An 18,598-nucleotide genomic window follows, 5' to 3' on the forward strand; every position below is an offset into this window, starting at 1 on the left:
TGGTGCACACCTTTAATCTTATCACTGGGGGATAAAAGCAGGTGGATCTCTGAATTTGAGGCCAACCTGCTCCGCAGAGTGAGTTCCAGGGCTACACAGAGACCTTGCTTCGAAAAATAAAGAAAAAAAAGATAATGCCCTTTTCCTCCTCTTGAGTTTTAATAAACTCTTTTCTCTCTTGAAGTTCTGCAGTAGTGTGGTGATAGAAATGTTGTAAGAATTGTCTGTTTTCAAGGCACTGATTTGATTTTGTAAAATCTTTTTTATTCAGGGTGCTGTTTTGTTACATTTTACACCCGTAAAGCTGCATTAGAAGCTCAGAATGCTCTTCACAACATGAAGGTCCTCCCTGGGGTAAGAGGCTCTTAAAAGTAAAAATGGCATTGTTTCCATTTTTATACATAGAACATGCTTGTGCCTGTCAAGCACCAAGTGGAAAGCATTTGGAGAAAAGGTAATTGCTGTGAAAAGGAGACTATAAAGGGAACATTTCAGAGATCAACCAAAAGTTGTCCTCACTGCCAACAGTCTTGCATATTTTAAGTTTATGATTCACGTTCTGTCTATTCTTGTATTTTATAAGTAAGATCATTGGGCAGCTATGAGTTCAGAGAATTCTAAAGGCTGTTGTTTTGGTATACCCTTTAGAGTCTTTTTATTTTAGGAAGGTGCTAATGGGTTAAGAGAATAATACCAGTGGGTTTCCTTTTTAGATGCATCACCCTATACAGATGAAACCTGCTGACAGTGAAAAAAACAACGGTAAGTAAGCACATCAAGGGTGTTCTACATGAGGTTTCTTTTTTTTTTTCTTCCCTGTTGGCTATTCTTAAGATATTTTTAATGGATTGTCCTATAAAAGTCTCCTTTGAGCTGGGTGGTAGTGGAAGTACACACTTTTAATCATGGCACTTGGGAGGCAGGGGCAGGTAAATCTCTTGAGTTTGAGGCCAACCTGGTTTATAAAGCAAATTAGGACAGTCAGGGCTGTTGTTGATGAAAAACAAAACAACAAGTCTCCTTTGTCTCAATTATGATAAATAAGTGAGAAAAATAGAGTTAATAGAAATATTGCATATTAGGATGAATTACCCAGGTGCAGGAGTATACAATGTAGTTTGAATTATTTAGGAGTTTGAGGCCAGGTTGGGCCACATGGGACCATATCTCAAAAACAGTCAGATTCACAAACAGAAAACCTAGGATTCTTATGGACAGGGTTTAAAAGGAAAGTGAAGCAGCTGGAAAGGAGACTTGCTAATGCTTTAGGACAGAACTTCCTGAGCTGAGTAGGGACAAGGCCACGGTCAGTACAGTTGCCAGGATTCTGCAGTCCAGCAACAGGCTACTTTGGAGCTGGGGGTGAACTCAAACTTAAAACGTCATCTGCAGAAATAAATTATAATGACAGCCAGAAAAATAGAAGTTGATGGTGGTCAGAAAGCTCTACAAATAATCCTTGTTTCACTCGCACAACTGAACGCTTCAAGAAAATGAAAGTCTAACCATTTCATGAGTTAAACAAAAAGTTCAGCTGGAAAGCTCAGAGACTTTGTCCCAAAACACTCTTGTATTCTTCTAGTCCTGTTTAAGGAGTTCTACATATGGAAAAACATATGTAGAAAATGGCAGGCTGTCTCGGGGGTTACTGACAGACAGCTATGCTTGGTGCCTTCTTGAGTGAAATTGTGGAAATTATGCAGATTTCTCAGTAGAATACACTTAAAATTGGATGGCAAATGGGTCATTAAGGTTTATTTAGTCAAAATACAACAGAACAATGCTGTAAAAAGCTCAGAGGCTAGAATGTTAATTTTGAATTCTCAAGAGTTTCAGTTAGAAACACAAATGACCCAGCACTCAGGAAGCAGAGGCAGGAGGGTCTCTGAGTTTGAAGCCAGCCTAGTTGATATAGCAAGTTCCAGGACATCCAGGGCTACATAGAGAGAAACCTGTTTCAAAAAAAGGGGGGGGGGGGCAGGCAAACAGACATTAATCCTTGACATTCACAGTTTAAGGGAGAATTTTAAATGTCGGGAAAGTAGGAAGTTCCCACTGAAGAGACTTCTGTTCCCTGGTCACATCAAGTGTGAAAACTTTCTCCTGGTATTGCTAGAAGGAAGCACACATGACAAAATGCAAGAAACTTTTGCATTTTTATACCTACAAGATTAGCCTTTGAGGTAACCTGGCTATCTTTCTATTATTAATCAAACGGATTGGTGAAATAACTTGAACAAGAGCACAAATTCTCCATATTTTATGCAAATGCTTCCATATATGTATAATTTTAAGTTACCATTGTTGTTACATAGTATGTATATAACTATATCAGGTTATATAGTTTTATGCCGTTGATATGAAATTATGGGAGGAAGAAATGTGTCTTAGAATCTGTAAGATGATCTGGGTAATGGTGGCACAGTGCACACCTTTTAATCCCAGCACTTGGGAGGCAGAGGCAGGGTGATCTCTGTGAAATTGCACCCAGCCTCGTATGCAGAGTGAATTTCAGGACAGCCAGGGCTGCAAAGAGAAACCCTGTCTCAAAACAAGAGGGGTGGGTAGGGAGGAAAGGAAAGGAGGGAGGGGGGAAACAGACGAGGGAAAAGAAATCTGTGAGGTGGATGATATGCGACATGGCCAGGATTCCAGCCCCTTTGCTCTTGACTCTATACTACCTGCCTTTTAGTGATGATATCCAAGACTTTTGTGTTTTACTCTTTTAGCTGTGGAAGACAGGAAGCTGTTTATTGGTATGATTTCCAAGAAGTGTACTGAAAATGACATCCGAGTCATGTTCTCTTCATTTGGACAGATTGAAGAATGCCGGATATTGCGGGGACCTGATGGCTTAAGCCGAGGTGGTACATTTTTATAGCTTTTAAAAAAGATTCTTGCCTTAAATTATAGTCTCTGATTTAAATGGACTGGTGAATGACAGATAGATGGAACCAGCATGGAAGATGAGATTGGCTTTGTCTTTCCTCTCACCAGTTGCTTCCTTTTGTTTTCCTCTATTCTTTCCTGTTGTTGTTTTTGGAGACAGAGTTTCTCTGTGTAACCTTGATGGTTGTCCTGGAACTTGCTTTGTTTTGTAGACCAGGCTGACCTCAGACTTGTCTCTTCCTCCAGAGAGCTGGGATTAAAGGTGTGTGCCACCATGCCCAAACCAGTTGGTCACTCTTGTATTCTCCTAGTCCTGTTTAAGGAGTTCTGTCTTCTCAATTTCTCTTGACTGCTGAGGATATTGATGTCCAAAGTGGAACCATTTTCTCCTTGGATTTGCTGTTTAGCATGAACTAGGATTCTTCTCCTTCAATCATGCTTTCCTATTTGTGGTTCCTTGGTAGCACTTAGTGCCAGTTTGTGAAACCCTGTAAAGTATAATTAAACTTGATTGCTAACGTGGTAGTTAATGCACAATAAGTTAAACGTTTAGTCAATGTCTGATAGATAAATATCTAAATGAATATTGATTATTTCCTTGCCAGGTTGTGCATTTGTGACTTTTACAACAAGAACCATGGCACAGACAGCTATCAAAGCAATGCACCAAGCACAAACCATGGAGGTAAGGAGCAGACAGCTGGAAGAGGAGAAAAATCCTTTACCAGGAAAATCCCTTGCCTGACAAACCTATCGAAGTCTAGCAACTTGTACAACACCAGATCACCCTGAAACTCAAAACTCCATTGTGTAAATGTACTATATTTTCCTTATCCATTCTTCGATCAAGGAGCATTTAGGTTGTTTCCAGGTTCTGGCTATGACAAACAAAGCTGCTATGAACATAATTGAGCACATGTCCTTGTGGCAAGATTGAGCACCCTTTAGATATATACCCAAAAGTGGTATTACTGGGTCTTGAAGAAGGTTATTTCCTAATTTTCTGAGAAATCGCTACACTGATATCCAAAGGGGCTCTACCAGTTTCTGCTCCCACCAGCAATGCAAGAGTGTTTTCTTTACCCCACAACCTCTCCAGCATAAGTTGTTATCAGTGTTTTATTATCTTGGTCATTCTTATTAAATAACTCTTACATCTTAATTTAACCCATTTCTATTAATCTCTGTATCGCCACTGTTGTGCCCAAGTTGAAACCCCAGAGAGACACCACTGGAATCCAGTCAAGTCCAGAATGCAAAAGCCAAGGTTTATTCGGAGCCCTCTCCATCCAGACTAGGAACTCATCCACTACTCACAACACAGTGCAGTAGCAGAAGAGGCCCTCATCATCTGGGGTTGACATATATAGGCAAAAAACCGCAGCCAGGTTTATTTAGGGTCAACTTGCTAACCACAGGGTGCTGATTACTTCTGCTTCTGTGTATGCCCCCACCCTCCCCTGAGCAGTTACATCTGCTTTTGTCTAGATCACCCTGAAACTCAAAACATAATCAATCCACCTTAAGGTCTGAAATATTAAGTTTAAGATCATGGAGCTCAGTGGTTTGGAACACTTAATGATCTTGCAGAGGACTTGTGTTTGATTCCCAGCATCTACATGGTAGCTCATAACCATCTGTAACTTTAGTTGCAAGGGTATTCAACACCCTCTTCTAGCCTCCTTGGGCACCATAAATGCGTGTGGTGCACATAAATACCGTAGGGAAAACACTCATACATATAGAAAAGTAAATCTTTTAAAAGCTAACATATTAGAGCCAGATATGATGAATGCTTATAGGTTAGTGATTCAGGCTAAGACAGGAACAGTTGGAACCCAGTAGCTAAAAACCAATTGTAGGAACATGGTAAGACCTCCCTGTTTTAAAAATAGTAAACAGAAAATGATTATTTTAAATAATCTTTTGCCATTGTTATCTATCAAAAAGGTGAGGGTGGTATAAATTATAAGGCAGCCTTCATATCAACCAAAAGGATGACTTCCTCCCCCAACCCCGGAGAAAATTTTGTTGTTTTAATTTTCTGTGTGTGTGTGTCCATGTGTTCGTCCTTCACTATGTGTTCCTGTCCATCTACAGCATGCATATAGAAGTCGGGACAATTTGTAGGGGTTGGTTTCCCTTCCACTCTGTGGGTTTCAAGGATCAAATTCAGGTCATCAGGCTTGGCAATAAGAAATTTTTTACTCACTGCGCCATTTCCCTTGCCCCTAAAGAAGGAATTTGATCATTTGGTTTCGATGTTTTCATAGGGTTGCTCATCACCCATGGTGGTCAAGTTTGCTGACACCCAGAAGGACAAAGAACAGAAGAGAATGGCCCAGCAGCTCCAGCAGCAGATGCAGCAGATCAGCGCAGCATCTGTGTGGGGAAACCTGGCTGGTCTGAACACTCTGGGGCCCCAGTACTTAGCAGTGAGTTGTGTGGTTTGCTTTCTGCAGACTGTGCAAGCTCCCAGCTGTTTCTTCTGCTGTCTCTAGCTAACTGTCATTTGCAACTTGGCATGTAGAGATTCTGTGTAGAAGTTTAGGCACTGTCATTTAAGTCATGCCTGTCTCCATTATGGTTTAATCTTGAGGATTTTCCTACAATTAAAGTGAAAGTATGATTTTAATATAAATATTTATAAATGTCTCTTGTTTCCCTGCCTCCAAGAGATATCCATAAAAAAAAAACTTCACCGTTCACTATCATTTTCTGTGTCTCTCTCTACAAGATGTAGTAGGTACCATTCCCCCCCCCCCTTTTTTTTTGGATTATCAAGACCAGGGTATCTCTATATAGTAACTCTGGTTGTCCTGAAACTCCCTCTGTAGACCAGGATCATGTGGATCTCAGAGATAGCTGTGCTGGGATTAAAGGCATGATAAATGTATCTTTGAGCAGACTGAAAGATCCCTAGATTAAAATGGATACTATTAAATGAGAAATGTAGGTACGTATTTGTTGCATTTGCCAAATTGTAAATTAATTGATTTCTCTGTTAATGACTTAGTTATAGAGTCTAAAAGTAGATCCAGCTAATCTATTATTTAGATTATAGTGAATAATAATCTCACACGGAATTATTAGAATTGTGAGACACAAAGGAAAGGACATCTTTGACATATTAGCACATGGCTATAGTTCAGTGTTTGGGAGCCCATGGCAGGAAGATCATGAGTTCTAGGTCACCACCCTGTGATGTACAGTGAGTTCCTGGCCATACTGAAATCTTGTCTCAGAGAGAAAGAGAAGGTCTTCTCTGAAGCTGTAAATGGTGAAACCTTAACGCTGTGTGGATAGTTTGGAAGTGCACATAAAGGCATAACTAATAGCAGTCATTCATTCCTCATTCTTTCAAATACTGATTCTGTATGGAAACAGAAAAGATAATATTTCTGTTGGCCCATATTGAGTTCTAGTTAACTTGATAATCATTGGTTTCCATATTTCTAAAATTTCCAAACTACTAACTTATTCTAACTAGTATATCTTTAAAATTAGATATGAAAGCCAGGTGGTGGTGGCACATGCCTTTAATCCCAGCACTCGGGAGGCAGAGGCAGGCAGATCTCTGTGAGTTCAAGACCAGCCTGGTCTACAGAGTGAGTTCTAGGACAGGCTCCAAAGCTACAGAGAAACCCTGTCTCGAAAAACAAAACAAAAAGTAGATAGGAAAAAAGTAAAAGATTGTTGTGTACACGCCTTTAATCCCAGCACTCGGGAGGCAGAGGCAGGCGGATCTCTGTGAGTTCGAGACCAGCCTGGTCTACAGAGCTAGTTCCAGGACAGGCTCCAAAGCCACAGAGAAACCCTGTCTCGAAAAACCAAAAAAAAAAAAAAAAAAGATTGTTGTGTATATTCCAGTAGATTGAATTATTTCTTAGTACTGGAAACATTATAAGTTGAGAGATACTACAGTTTTCCACCAGAATAATGCTTTGAAAATGACTTCTTGCCAGATGTGGTTGTGCATGCCTTTAATTCCAGCACTAGGGGACAGAGAGACGGCTCTCTGAGTTTGAGGCCAGCCTGGTCTTTATAGTGAGGTCTAGGACAGCCAGAGCTACATAAAAGAAAGGCCGTCTCGACTCCACACATACATGCATGCGCCAGAAATACTGCAATGCGATACGGTGTGATAACTGAGACTAGTTAAGTGGAAAGCTGGATGTAGTTGTGTATACCTTTAATCCCAACACTGAGAAGGCAGAGAGACGGGTGGATCTCTAAATTTTGGGCTAGCCTGGTCTACATAATGAGTTTGAAACCAGCCAGGGCTACATAGTCTGAACCTGTCTCAAGCAAACAACATAATAATAAAATAAACATAATGGTTGTAACTTAAAGAACATGTTGTGTTGGCCTCACTTGGAGAGCATGGGAGAGAAAGAAAGAAAGAAACTAGAAAATAGCCTATAAGCCATGAGGTGTGCTGATGCTTAGTTCTAGTTTATTTCTCTCTGTTCCTTTTGTTCTTTGCTGTGCTGTATTCTGCTGCCCAGAGACTTAAGCTTAACTCACTCTCCAGTGAGCAGTCTCCTGGACTCGGGCTTTAGCTTGTGTGCTCTTGTCAGGTGTAGTCATCAGCCTTGTATTTCTGTCTGTTGGCTTGGGATCTTGTCTTACTTTCTTCTCTCTGGGGACCTCTGCACTCTTGCTTTGCTTTGCTGTGCTGTGCTGTAGAGTTATCCCAGATGCAGAACCAGCCCTCACTCTCACTCTTGTTCTGTTTTTTGGTGTAATGTCTAGCTTTATTTGCAGCTCCTTCAGCAGACTGCCTCCTCTGGGAACCTCAACACCCTGAGCAGCCTTCACCCAATGGGAGGTAAGTGTTTCACTGCTGCAGAGGAGCAACAGTGCACGGGCCAACCTACAGCTGCCTCAGTCTGAGTTTTGCACCATATCTGCCAAAACTTTTTCACTCATTACATATGGTAACTATCTTAGCACTCAAAATTTCTTGTCTCTATTATGTAGCCCTGTTGTTAGTTAGTTGATGCTGCATTGCTCTTTTGTTGTCTGGTAGATTTTATTCTAAGTCACTGTTGGGGAAGGAAATTGACCAAGAACCCTTAGGGACCATCCAGGGTTAGGCCATTCAGATGCAGACAAACCTCTCAGGAGCCCTATATAATAAAGTAACATTCATTGACTTTGTGTAAAACCTTATCAACACTGCTAGAACTCAGGAGCTTTCGTGTTTCTGAATTCATGCTGTTGTTATTGTTGCTCTTAAGATACATGAAACCCTGTGTTGAAAAAAAAGATGCATGGAAAATGTAAATTATAAATAACATGGTTTATAGCAAAATAGCAGAATGAAGAGGCAGAATGTGAGTAGTCCCACAGCAGCCTGTGCCTGTGCAGTGGGGTAGAACTAAGCATATATGATAAGAGAGAGGGGCATGTTTAATGATGTACATTTTGAAGTTTTAGTAGTGATTGGTTTTGTCCTAGGGAATTTAGTTTTCTGTTTTGGGGAAATTAAGTTGTAATGTATGGTCTTACTTTCAATTTCCTGTCCTGATATATGTCCATCCTCTAGTAAGACACCTTACAAAATCCACAACACAATTCAGATTTTTGGACTTTTTTTAGTTTTTTTCGAGACAGGGTTTTTCTATGTAGTCAAATTTGTTCTTGCTGTTACCAAGGTTTTACTTAGAATTCTTTTCCTCACATTTTTTTTCTACCTTCTTCTGATGATTAATTTACTGTTAAAGTAGAAGTGTTTTCTTTATTCATTCTCTTGTTACTGTTCTTATTGTTACTAGCATGGAGCTTTCTAGATCTGTTCCCACCTCTGTGTGTGTAAGAGGGACTTATTTACTATAGCTTTTGGCACTGTTCCTTTGAGCTCCTGGCCCCGTAATAGATCACAGGTTTACTCCTCATTCAGTTTTGCCTACCTCAGTATTATTGTTCATTTGAAGTGCTATTGCTATTGGATTAGCAAGCTCTTCTCTAAGGAAGTGGCTATAAATTTTTCTCCATTTCTCCCTGCTGGGGAGAGAACCCAAGGCCTCATATGTGGTAACATGTGCTATACCACTGAATTAGAACCCCAGCATTTTAAAGTTTCTTACTGAATGACAACTAGATCTTTTGAAGTTATATGGTATATTATGGAAAATATAGAAAATAAGTATATTCTTACATAGAATAGTTCCTCTTTGTCTGGGACCATTTTCAGGCATTGCTGAAGTTAATGTTGGCCACCTACTCTGCTGGCTGATGTCTTTTTCTGGATATTGCAGGGTTAAATGCAATGCAGCTACAGAATTTGGCTGCACTAGCTGCTGCAGCTAGTGCAGCTCAGAATACACCAAGTGGTACCAATGCCCTCACTACATCCAGCAGTCCCCTCAGCGTCCTCACCAGTTCAGGTAAGGGGCAATAGGGAGCATTGTGTTCCTTGGACAGCTCTCTGAAGTCAGAGACTAAGGGGAGGGGCATGGCATCTTAGAAAGGAATTAACAGATATCCAGTTGGATTGTATTAGGAATGAAGATTCAGAGTTCTTCGTCTTGGTGTCTTCCTCTACCCAACCCCTGTTTTATTTTTGAGACAGGGTCTCTGTCTGTGTGAGTCCTGGCTGTCTTAGACTTGGTGTGTAGACCGAGGTGGCATTGAACTTGAAAGAGATCCTTCTCTCTCTGCTGCCCAAGTGCTAAGATTAAATATTTGTGGATCACGCCCTTTTTAGACGTTTTTTGTTTGTTTTTACTCTTCATTAAGAATTTTTAAATTACTCAGTCAGGAGAGGTGGTGGTTCAGTGGTTAACAGCATGTACTGGTCTTTCATCAGACCTGACCTTGTTCTTAGCACTCACAGTAGACAACTCAAAGCCATCTCTAACTCCAGAGAATAAAACTTCTAGCCTCTGCATGTCTATATTCTCATGTATATATTATACATCTATACAATTTTAAGTAAAATAAAAAATTGAATGATACTACACATGCGCGTGTATATGTGTTTATTTGTGAGTGCGAGAATATGCACATGCCACATTACCTGTGTAGCAGAGGACAACTTGTAGCGGGTGATTCTTTCCACTTGGTGTGCCTAGGAATGGAACTCAGGGTTGGTGGCCAAGCACCTTTACCCATGAGCCACCCTCAGGTGTCGTTTCAGTGATTCAGTGATTGGATCATTCTTGTGCTTTGGTTCTTGTTGGCAAGAGAAGGCAAGTGTTGATTTAACTCCTGGATTTCTAATAGCAGGGTCTTCACCAAGCTCCAGCAGCAGTAACTCTGTCAACCCCATAGCCTCACTTGGAGCGCTGCAGACATTAGCTGGAGCAACAGCTGGCCTCAACGTGGGCTCTCTGGCAGGTAATGGGCAGCCCCTGGCCGTCATCTGGCTTCTTTTATAAATGGCACATCATAAACTAACCCAGTACCGGTGTTAGAAATAATCAGGGTTTTGTTATCTCTGAGGGAGATCCAAACTCTGCTACTTAGCTGGTTGTAACCTTGGGCCACCTTCTAGTAGTCATTTTCTCACCCATGATGTGGAAGTAATAGAATACTGTGAAGGGTGCTTAAGAAGTTAAATGATGCCGTGCAGTGGTGACATGTGCCTTTAATCCCAGTGCTTGTGTGACAGAGGCAGACCGACCTCTATGAGTTTGAGGCCTGCCTGCTCTACAGCGTGACTTCCAGGACAGCTAGGGCTACATAGAGGAATTCTGTCTTGAAAAACCAAAAAAGAAAATAGAAGTTGTTGAACGAGCAGCTGGAGAGAGGGCTCGGCTGTTTAAGAGCACTAACTGCTATTCCAGAGGACCTGAGTTTGATTCCCAGCACCCACATGATTGGTTTCACAACTGTGTGTAACTCTAATTCCAGAGAATCTGATACCCTTTTGACCTAATGGACGCTGCATACTTGTGGTGCATACACATATGTACAGACAAAATACCCACACAAAATTTCGTTTTAAAGATTTATTTATTTATTATGTACACAGTGTTCAGCCTCCGTGTGCCTGCAGGCCAAAAGAGGGCACCAGATCTCATTACAGATGGTTGTGAGCTACCATGTGGTTGCTGGGAATTGAACTCAGGACCTCTGGAAGAGCAGTCAATGCCCTTAACCTCTGAGCCATCTCTCCGGTGCCCCCACACAAAATTTTAAAATGCAAAAATAACACTTTATGAAGGTGATGTTAAATGAGTCAGTTGGTGTTGGTGGCGCACACCTTTAATTCCAGCACTTGGGAGGCAGAGGCAGGTGGATCTCTGTGTGTTCAAAGCCAGCCTAGTCTACAGAGTGAGTTCCAGGACATCCAGGGCTACACAAAGGGAGCCCTGTCTCGGAAAAAAAAAAAAGTTAATGAATGAATAAACAAGCAAATGAGAGCATAGTAAAGGGCAGATGAGCACAATTAGTTCAGTGCCTGGCACACAGAATATGTTCAGTAAATGTTGGATACCCTTTTAATGCTAGCATTTACTCAATCTGGGGCTGACTTTACCATATTCCAGCTTTGTATGAAGAAGAGATAGAATAGCCAACAATAAAAAAAATGGACATAGGCATTTGTAAATGTTGTCAGTCCTTCTGTATGCTAGAAAACAGTAACGAGGAGAGCAGTGAAGCATCTTGAAATGGAACCAGTCACACGACTAGTCTCGGTCTGTGGAAGTTAAGAGGGAGATGAAAGGACAAACTTTGCATGGAGAGGCTGCTTATGTGGCCCAGCTAGCATAGCCCTGAAACAACCACACAGAAATTGTATTAATTAAAATACTGCTTGGCCCATTATCTCTAGCCTCTTATTGGCTAACTCTCACATCTTGATTTAACCCATTTCTATTAATCTGTATATCACTACGAGTTTGTGGCCTACCAGGAAAGATTCGGCATGTCTGTCTCTGGCGGCTCCATAACCTCTTTCTCTGCTTTCTTCCTCCCAGCATTCAGTTCTGTTTTCTCCACCTACCTAAGTTCTGCCTTATCATGGGCACAAAGCTATTTCTTTATTCATTAACCAATGAAAGCAACACATAAACAGAAGGACCTCCTACAACCAGGGAGGGGTCCATTTTTTAGAAACTTAAATATATTTGTCTTAAGCATCCATTGAATCTTTCCAGTATATTAACCTTGTTCTTCCTCCAACAAAGGAATGGCTGCATTGAATGGTGGTCTCGGCAGCAGTGGCCTTTCCAACGGCACTGGGAGCACCATGGAGGCCCTCACTCAGGCATATTCTGGTATCCAGCAATATGCTGCGGCAGCACTCCCCACTCTGTACAACCAGAATTTATTGACCCAGCAGAGTATCGGTGCTGCTGGAAGCCAGAAGGAAGGTGAGTGCACCAGAACTGGAAGGTGAAGTTTGGGACAACAGAATATAGGTGGCCAGATTAACACTTTACCAGCCAAGGCCAGGAACAGACCAAGAAAGAATGTGAATTGCAATGCTTTTGCAATTAGTGGGTGGAGTTGTGGATCAGAATTCCTATGGATCCTTTTAGGATGAAGCTCAGTTTTTAAACAAAGAAATAAACAGACATTGTAATTACTGCATCTGGTCTTTTGTCAAGAATCTTCTTTAGTTAGGAAGTCTTCTCTGGGTTATGAATATATCAGAGGATTGTCCTAAGTACGCATCTCTTTTAGGTGTATTATTTGACATTTTTCCTTCTGATTAATACATGAGTTACTGAGATGTGATACTGACATGTTGGTAGGTTGGATGGAGTGAAAAATGTGTCCTTTAGGAGACAGTTTCTACAGTGTTCCTGCTAACACCTTAGTATTCGGGTTTGACTGGGTTTCTGTAACTACAACTTGATAAGGTTTAAGCACTAATGTCAAAACAACAACAAGTAGCCTTCTGGCTTTAGTGTGTGAACTAGTGTTTGGGACCCAGAGGATGTGAGAAAGCAAACCAAGTATATGTGTAGGAGAAAGTACAGTGGCACAGAAACGGCAATAAAGGGCCATGTGTTTGATGACCACTAGGAGTCGTACACAGCTGGAGAAGGCTGGGTTGTCATTTATTGTTTTGGTCACTCTTGATTAGAAAATCACATTGTGAGTGAAGTGTATTCTGCTACGAGTTCAGGGCTAAGCACAGGCACATTTTTAAAATGTCTTTTCTTTTTATTGGGATACAGTTTGGGTATGGTTAAATTCAAAATTCACTCTATGAGTTTGAGTTTATACAGTGCTGGAAGTGCTACCATACTGGGAGAACATTTGTAAAAAAATTTAGTGTCCAGGCACAGTTCTGAAACCTAATTAATTAATTTCTAGATAGGGTTTCTCTGTGTAACAGCCCTGGCTGTACTAGAACTCACTCTGGCTGGCTTCTACCTCCTGAGTGCTGGGGTTCAAAGCATACAACACCAACTCCTGGCTTTGAAATCTAATTTTTGTTGTTGCCTATTTGTTTTTGCTTTTGAGGCAGGGTAGTCTTACTATGGAGCCCAGGCAGACCTTGAATTTGTTAAGATCCTCCTGTCTCAGCCTCCTGAGTTGTAGGATTACAGACTGAAACTTGTTTTGACTATATAACCCATTTTACACCTTTTCCTAATTCCCTTGTGAGTTCTGTTTTGCTACCGTACGTGCAGATCCACCTTCTTTCTAACCCCTGTATACCCTCTCTGACAAGGTGGGACTTTAACATCCTTTCATGAACCAAGAACAGTGGCTCACGCCTTTAATCCCAAGGCTTGAGGCAAAGGCAAGCAGAACTCTTGTGAGTCTGAGGCTAGCAACCTGGTCTACATAGTTCCAGGACGCTAGAGCTACATAATGAAATAAGACTGCCTATCTTGAACACAACAGCTTTGACCCTGATACTTGGAAGGCAGAGGCAGGCGGATCTCTATGAATTTGAGGACAGTCAGAGCTGTTACACAGAAAAATGTCTCAAAAAACAAATTAAAAAAACAAAGGACATCTTAAATTCACGTGGAGTTGACACGTGGCTATAGGCAAGTGAAGAAATCTGATTTTGGAGTTACTGCAAGGTTTCCTGCCTTTTATTTAGAGAATCTGTTTAGTTCCCTTCAAAGAATAAATTTGTTGATTTTGCTAGCGTTAGTATGGATGGGAATGAGAGACCATTGGCTTTGGCTGATAAGTGTACTTAACACTGATCCTCTTTCAATCAACGGATATTTAAAGGTCCAGAGGGAGCCAACCTGTTCATCTATCACCTGCCCCAGGAGTTTGGAGACCAGGACCTGCTGCAGATGTTTATGCCCTTTGGGAATGTCGTGTCTGCCAAGGTTTTCATAGACAAGCAGACAAACTTGAGCAAGTGTTTTGGTATGTTGGTTTCTCTTTTGGTGTCAGGTGGAATTAAGTGTTTTGCCACTGAGAAAGAAAGCTGCTGACAAATTCAGAGAAAGCTGAGTTTGAGTTTGACCTCAGCAGATCTCATGACCTTTCTGAGTTTCACTTTTTTTTTTTTTTGAGTACTGCTAAATTTTGTTTGGTGTTTATTTTTTTTTAAATGTTATTGGTTCTTTGAGAATTTCTTTTTTTTTCCGTTTATTTATTTATTAAAGATTTCTGTCTCTTCCTCGCCACCGCCTCCCATTTCCCTCCCCCTCTCCCAGTCAAGTTCCCCTCCCTTGTCAGCCCATAGAGCTATCAGGGTTCCCTGCCCTGTGGGAAGTCCAAGGACCACCCACCTCCATCCAGGTCTAGTAAGGTGAGCATCCAAACTGCCTAGGCTCCCACAAAGCCAGTACGTGCAGTAGGATCAAAAACCCATTGCCATTGTTCTTAAGTTCTCAGTAGTCCTCATTGTCCGCTATGTTCAGCAAGTCCGGTTTTATCCCAGGTTTTTTCAGACCCAGGCCGGCTGGCCTTGGTGAGTTCCAGATAGAACATCCCCATTGTCTCAGTGTGTGGGTGCACCCCTCGGGTCCTGAATTCCTTGTTCGTGCTCTCTCTCCATCTGCTCCTGATTTGGACCTTGAGATTTCAGTCCGGTGCTCCAATGTAGGTCTCTGTCTCTGTCTGCTTTCATCGCCTGCTGAAGGTTAATATTCAGGAGGATGCCTATATGTTTTTCTTTGGGTTCTCCTTATTTAGCTTCTCTAGGATCACTAATTATAGGCTCATTGTCCTTTGTTTATGGCTAGAAACCAAATATGAGTGAGTACATCCCATGTTCCTCTTTTTGGGTCTGGCTTACCTCACTCAGGATAGTGTTTTCTATTTCCATCCATTTGTATGCAAAATTCAAGAAGTCCTTGTTTTTTACTGCTGAGTAGTACTCTAATATGTATACATTCCATACTTTCTTCATCCATTCTTCCATTGAAGGCATCTAGGTTGTTTCCAGGTTCTGACTATTACAAACAATGCTGCTATGAACATAGTAGAGCATATACTTTTGTTGTATGATAAGGCCTCTCTTGGGTATATTCCCAAGAGTGGTATTGCTGGGTCCAGGGGTAGGTTGATCCCGAATTTCCTGAGAAACCACCACACTGCTTTCCAAAGTGGTTGCACAAGTTTGCATTCCCACCAGCAATGGATGAGTGTACCCCTTTCTCCACAACCTCTCCAGCAAAGGCTATCATTGGTGTTTTTTATTTTAGCCATTCTGACAGGTGTAAGATGGTATCTTAAAGTTGTCTTGATTTGCATTTCCCTGATCGCTAAGGAAGTTGAGCATGACCTTAAGTGTCTTTTGGCCATTTGAACTTCTGTTGAGAATTCTCTGTTCAGCTCAGTGCCCCATTTTTTAATTGGGTTGATTAGATTTTTACGGCCTAGTTTCTTGAGTTCTTTATATATTTTGGAGATCAGACCTTTGTCAGTTGCGGGGTTGGTGAAGATCTTCTCCCAGTCAGTGGGTTGCCTTTTTGTCTTAGTGACAGTGTCCTTTGCTTTACAGAAGCTTCTCAGTCTCAGGAGGTCCCATTTATTCAATGAGGCCCTTAATGTCTGTGCTGCTGGGGTTTCTGAACTTTACTTTTATCTGTCATAGAGGTGGTGATTTCTGCTCACAGCACTGGTCTAGAGGTGGGGTGCCATTGGTACTTGAGACTAAATACATAAGTTAACGTCTTGGATAAGGAGGGCTGAGACTCTTAAGTCCCTCACCTAGGCTTCTATTTGGGCATACAGGTTTTGTGAGTTACGACAATCCTGTCTCAGCTCAAGCTGCCATCCAGTCCATGAACGGCTTTCAGATTGGAATGAAGAGGCTTAAAGTGCAGCTCAAACGTTCGAAGAATGATAGCAAGCCCTACTGAGCGTGCTCCCCTCTGAGACTGGAGTGAGAAGATCTTCTGGTAAGTGGGGGAGGAGCACCCTTAATCATTCGAAGCCCTAAGGCTGTGTGTTGACAGCCCTGGACCCTGATCCCTGCCACTCTCGCAGGCACAGCTTGCCCTGAAGACTCAGCTACTGCCTTCTGTGGGAGTGTCGCTTCGTACAGAGGACAAGTTTGTGCTTTGGTTTCCAGTGTTTTACTTTGGAGTTTAGGTGCCATATCCTGAGGGGTTTTTTTGTTTTGTTTTGTTTTTTTTGTTTCTTTTCCTTTTATTTAAAGTTTGCCGTGTTTGTAACCAGTATGTTGAGAAGGACCAATACCAATCCACCCAGAGGAAGGGGGAAATGGTTTAAAGGATGATCAGAATGTGCCCCAACCACTGAGAGAGGACTGAGCAGAACAGAAAATTGATTCCCCAAATCTCTCTACCTGAGTGCAAGGATGAGTACGGTCTAATGAGCTACAGGGCAGAGTGGGGAGGTGGCTTGGGATCTAGACCCCTTCATAAGTCGCTGCTTTCTGTGGAAATGCTAAGCTTATGCCACCTATGGTTTTTTTTTTTTTCTTCTGTCCTGGATGTCTGCCCTTTCCTAAAACGGGGTCAGCAAGTCTTAGGAAATAAAGTACTTCTTAATTTAGCCTGAAATATGCAAATAACATGGAGATACGCATTACTAGCCATCCCAGCCTACCATTGGTACTGCACTGTCCTGCCTGGCTGGTGGTTGTTTGGGGGAAGCAGCCAAAGAGGTCATTTTTAGTTTATTTCAGTGTGAAGTTAGACCATTGCCCATTTCCAGCAGTTTATTTTGAAGAAAGTCTGTGCATCACAACAAGGAATATTGCCTCCTTCCCCAGCCACAATTTTCTCATGAGGGCAGATCTAAGAAGCACTTGCAGCATCTAGCCAACAAGGGTGCTGTTCACAGGCAGAGCAATCAGAAGCCTTCTGCTGAGGGAGGAGGGACCTGCTTCTTGATGTACCTGAGTCAAGGTCTCTTCAAGCCAGGATGCTGTATTTGAGCAGAGCCTAGTATTCAAGAAGGTGCAGAAGTGCACTTCTGCCTCTGATGAAGGTATCCCAGAGGTTGTATTTCCCCAGAGGTCTGAGAAGCCTCTTCTAGCCACTCTAGCCCACCCTCTGCCTTTGGCGACAGAAGAGCGTACAGGTCGTTTACAGGCCCTGTAGTGTTCTTTTACCTCAGTATTAGCCCATGTTCATTTTGTCGTCATGCTTAGAGTTAGTTCCCTGCTGCCTTTCACCAGTCTGAACTCCAGTGTTTGCCAGTGTCCCACAGCCTCTGGGCCCTGCTGCTGCTCCAGGAAATGCTGTTGGGAATGTGCGTCTGAATAGAGGCAGCCCCAGAAGCATGTGACTGTCATCCACAGCCAGGGCTTGGGTTCCTGGCTCCTTGAAAGCTTAAACCTCACAAGTTAAAAGTCTTGACTCCTAACAGCAGAGATTAGAAGAAAGGAGCTAGCCTGTTTTTTAGTCAGATGGAGACCCTTCTGCTTGTCATGCTGTCCCTGTAGGTAGCATACAGGGATTGACCATCCTGCTGTTGTACAAGTAGTTGTTAGTGTTGGATTATCCCATTGAAGTTGGGTCTGTTGTCCTCTTAACAGACATGAAATAATACACTTCTTAAACTGAACCACATAAACTTGAATTCTGCGCAATGGGAGAAAAGTGTCCTGTGTTTCAAGATAAAATTGTTCTAAAGGCTTCCAGGGTAATGATGGGATTTTTTTAAATAAATGCAAAAAAATAAAAAATAAAAATACAAAAATTTAAAAAGGAAAAAAAAAAGAAAAATGCTAGGTTGGGCAGGCACTGTTCTAAATCCCAACCAGCTGGAACCAAGAATGTCGTTTCTATTTTTATAGAGGTTTTATACAGCTCCAGGGTGGAGAATATTTATTACCTAAATTATATCTCTGGAAAAGGCCAGGATTTTGTAGAATCCAGAATGTGATTGTTGTACACACGGGGTGCTGTGTATGATTGAAACTACTGACTTTCTGTGACCATTTGCAGCCCAGGTAACCTGTCCAAGGGGAAGGCTAACATTAATGCTGTGAATCGGCAGAGGCGAGAGCTGTGTTGCATAGGGTGCTGCCAGTGCTGTGCTCCCTAACCATCTGTTCTGTCTTCTTCGTGGACCAGAACACCACCTTCCTTCCGCTTCTCTCACTTTCCCTCCATTTCACCATTTGTCCATGGATTTGTCCCGTGCTCTAGTATCTTAGGAAACCACCTTACTAATGATTTTAGAGGCAAAGGTGCAAGCGACCCTCACCTTTGGAACAGACCCCAGATTCCATACCTGCTTGTGGCTCTAAAAGGAGCACTTGCCCCAGCAGAGCCATGGTGTGCTCAGGCAGCCGGTTAGTGAGACCATGCACTTCCCTCTCCCCCTTTGCCCAGTACATGAGCACAGC

General features: G+C 42.0%; 1 protein-coding gene across 11 annotated transcripts in view; it reads left to right on the plus strand.

Annotated features, from left to right (window-relative positions):
• The window catches only part of Celf1 (CUGBP Elav-like family member 1), a 70,644-nt gene that overhangs the window by 48,410 nt on the left and 3,636 nt on the right, over nt 1–18,598 (plus strand). For 3 of the 11 annotated variants that reach the window (XM_075961274.1, XM_075961278.1, XM_075961268.1), the window contains 11 exons: nt 272–354; nt 714–762; nt 2,730–2,864; nt 3,495–3,574; nt 5,163–5,324; nt 7,645–7,720; nt 9,153–9,281; nt 10,120–10,233; nt 12,030–12,215; nt 14,047–14,190; nt 16,009–16,175. In XM_075961274.1, the coding sequence (XP_075817389.1) occupies nt 272–354; nt 714–762; nt 2,730–2,864; nt 3,495–3,574; nt 5,163–5,324; nt 7,645–7,720; nt 9,153–9,281; nt 10,120–10,233; nt 12,030–12,215; nt 14,047–14,190; nt 16,009–16,136 (1,286 nt within the window). In that variant the 3' untranslated portion in view covers nt 16,137–16,175. Of the gene's footprint in view, nt 1–271; nt 355–713; nt 763–2,729; nt 2,865–3,494; nt 3,575–5,162; nt 5,325–7,644; nt 7,721–9,152; nt 9,282–10,119; nt 10,234–12,029; nt 12,216–14,046; nt 14,191–16,008; nt 16,176–16,263; nt 17,919–18,598 lie in introns of those variants that run through there. The other 8 variants (XM_075961276.1, XM_075961270.1, XM_075961275.1 and 5 more) reach the window with 5 other exon arrangements.

This window comes from Microtus pennsylvanicus, chromosome 2 (assembly GCF_037038515.1).
Source record: "Microtus pennsylvanicus isolate mMicPen1 chromosome 2, mMicPen1.hap1, whole genome shotgun sequence".
NCBI classification, from domain to species: domain Eukaryota; kingdom Metazoa; phylum Chordata; class Mammalia; order Rodentia; family Cricetidae; genus Microtus; species Microtus pennsylvanicus.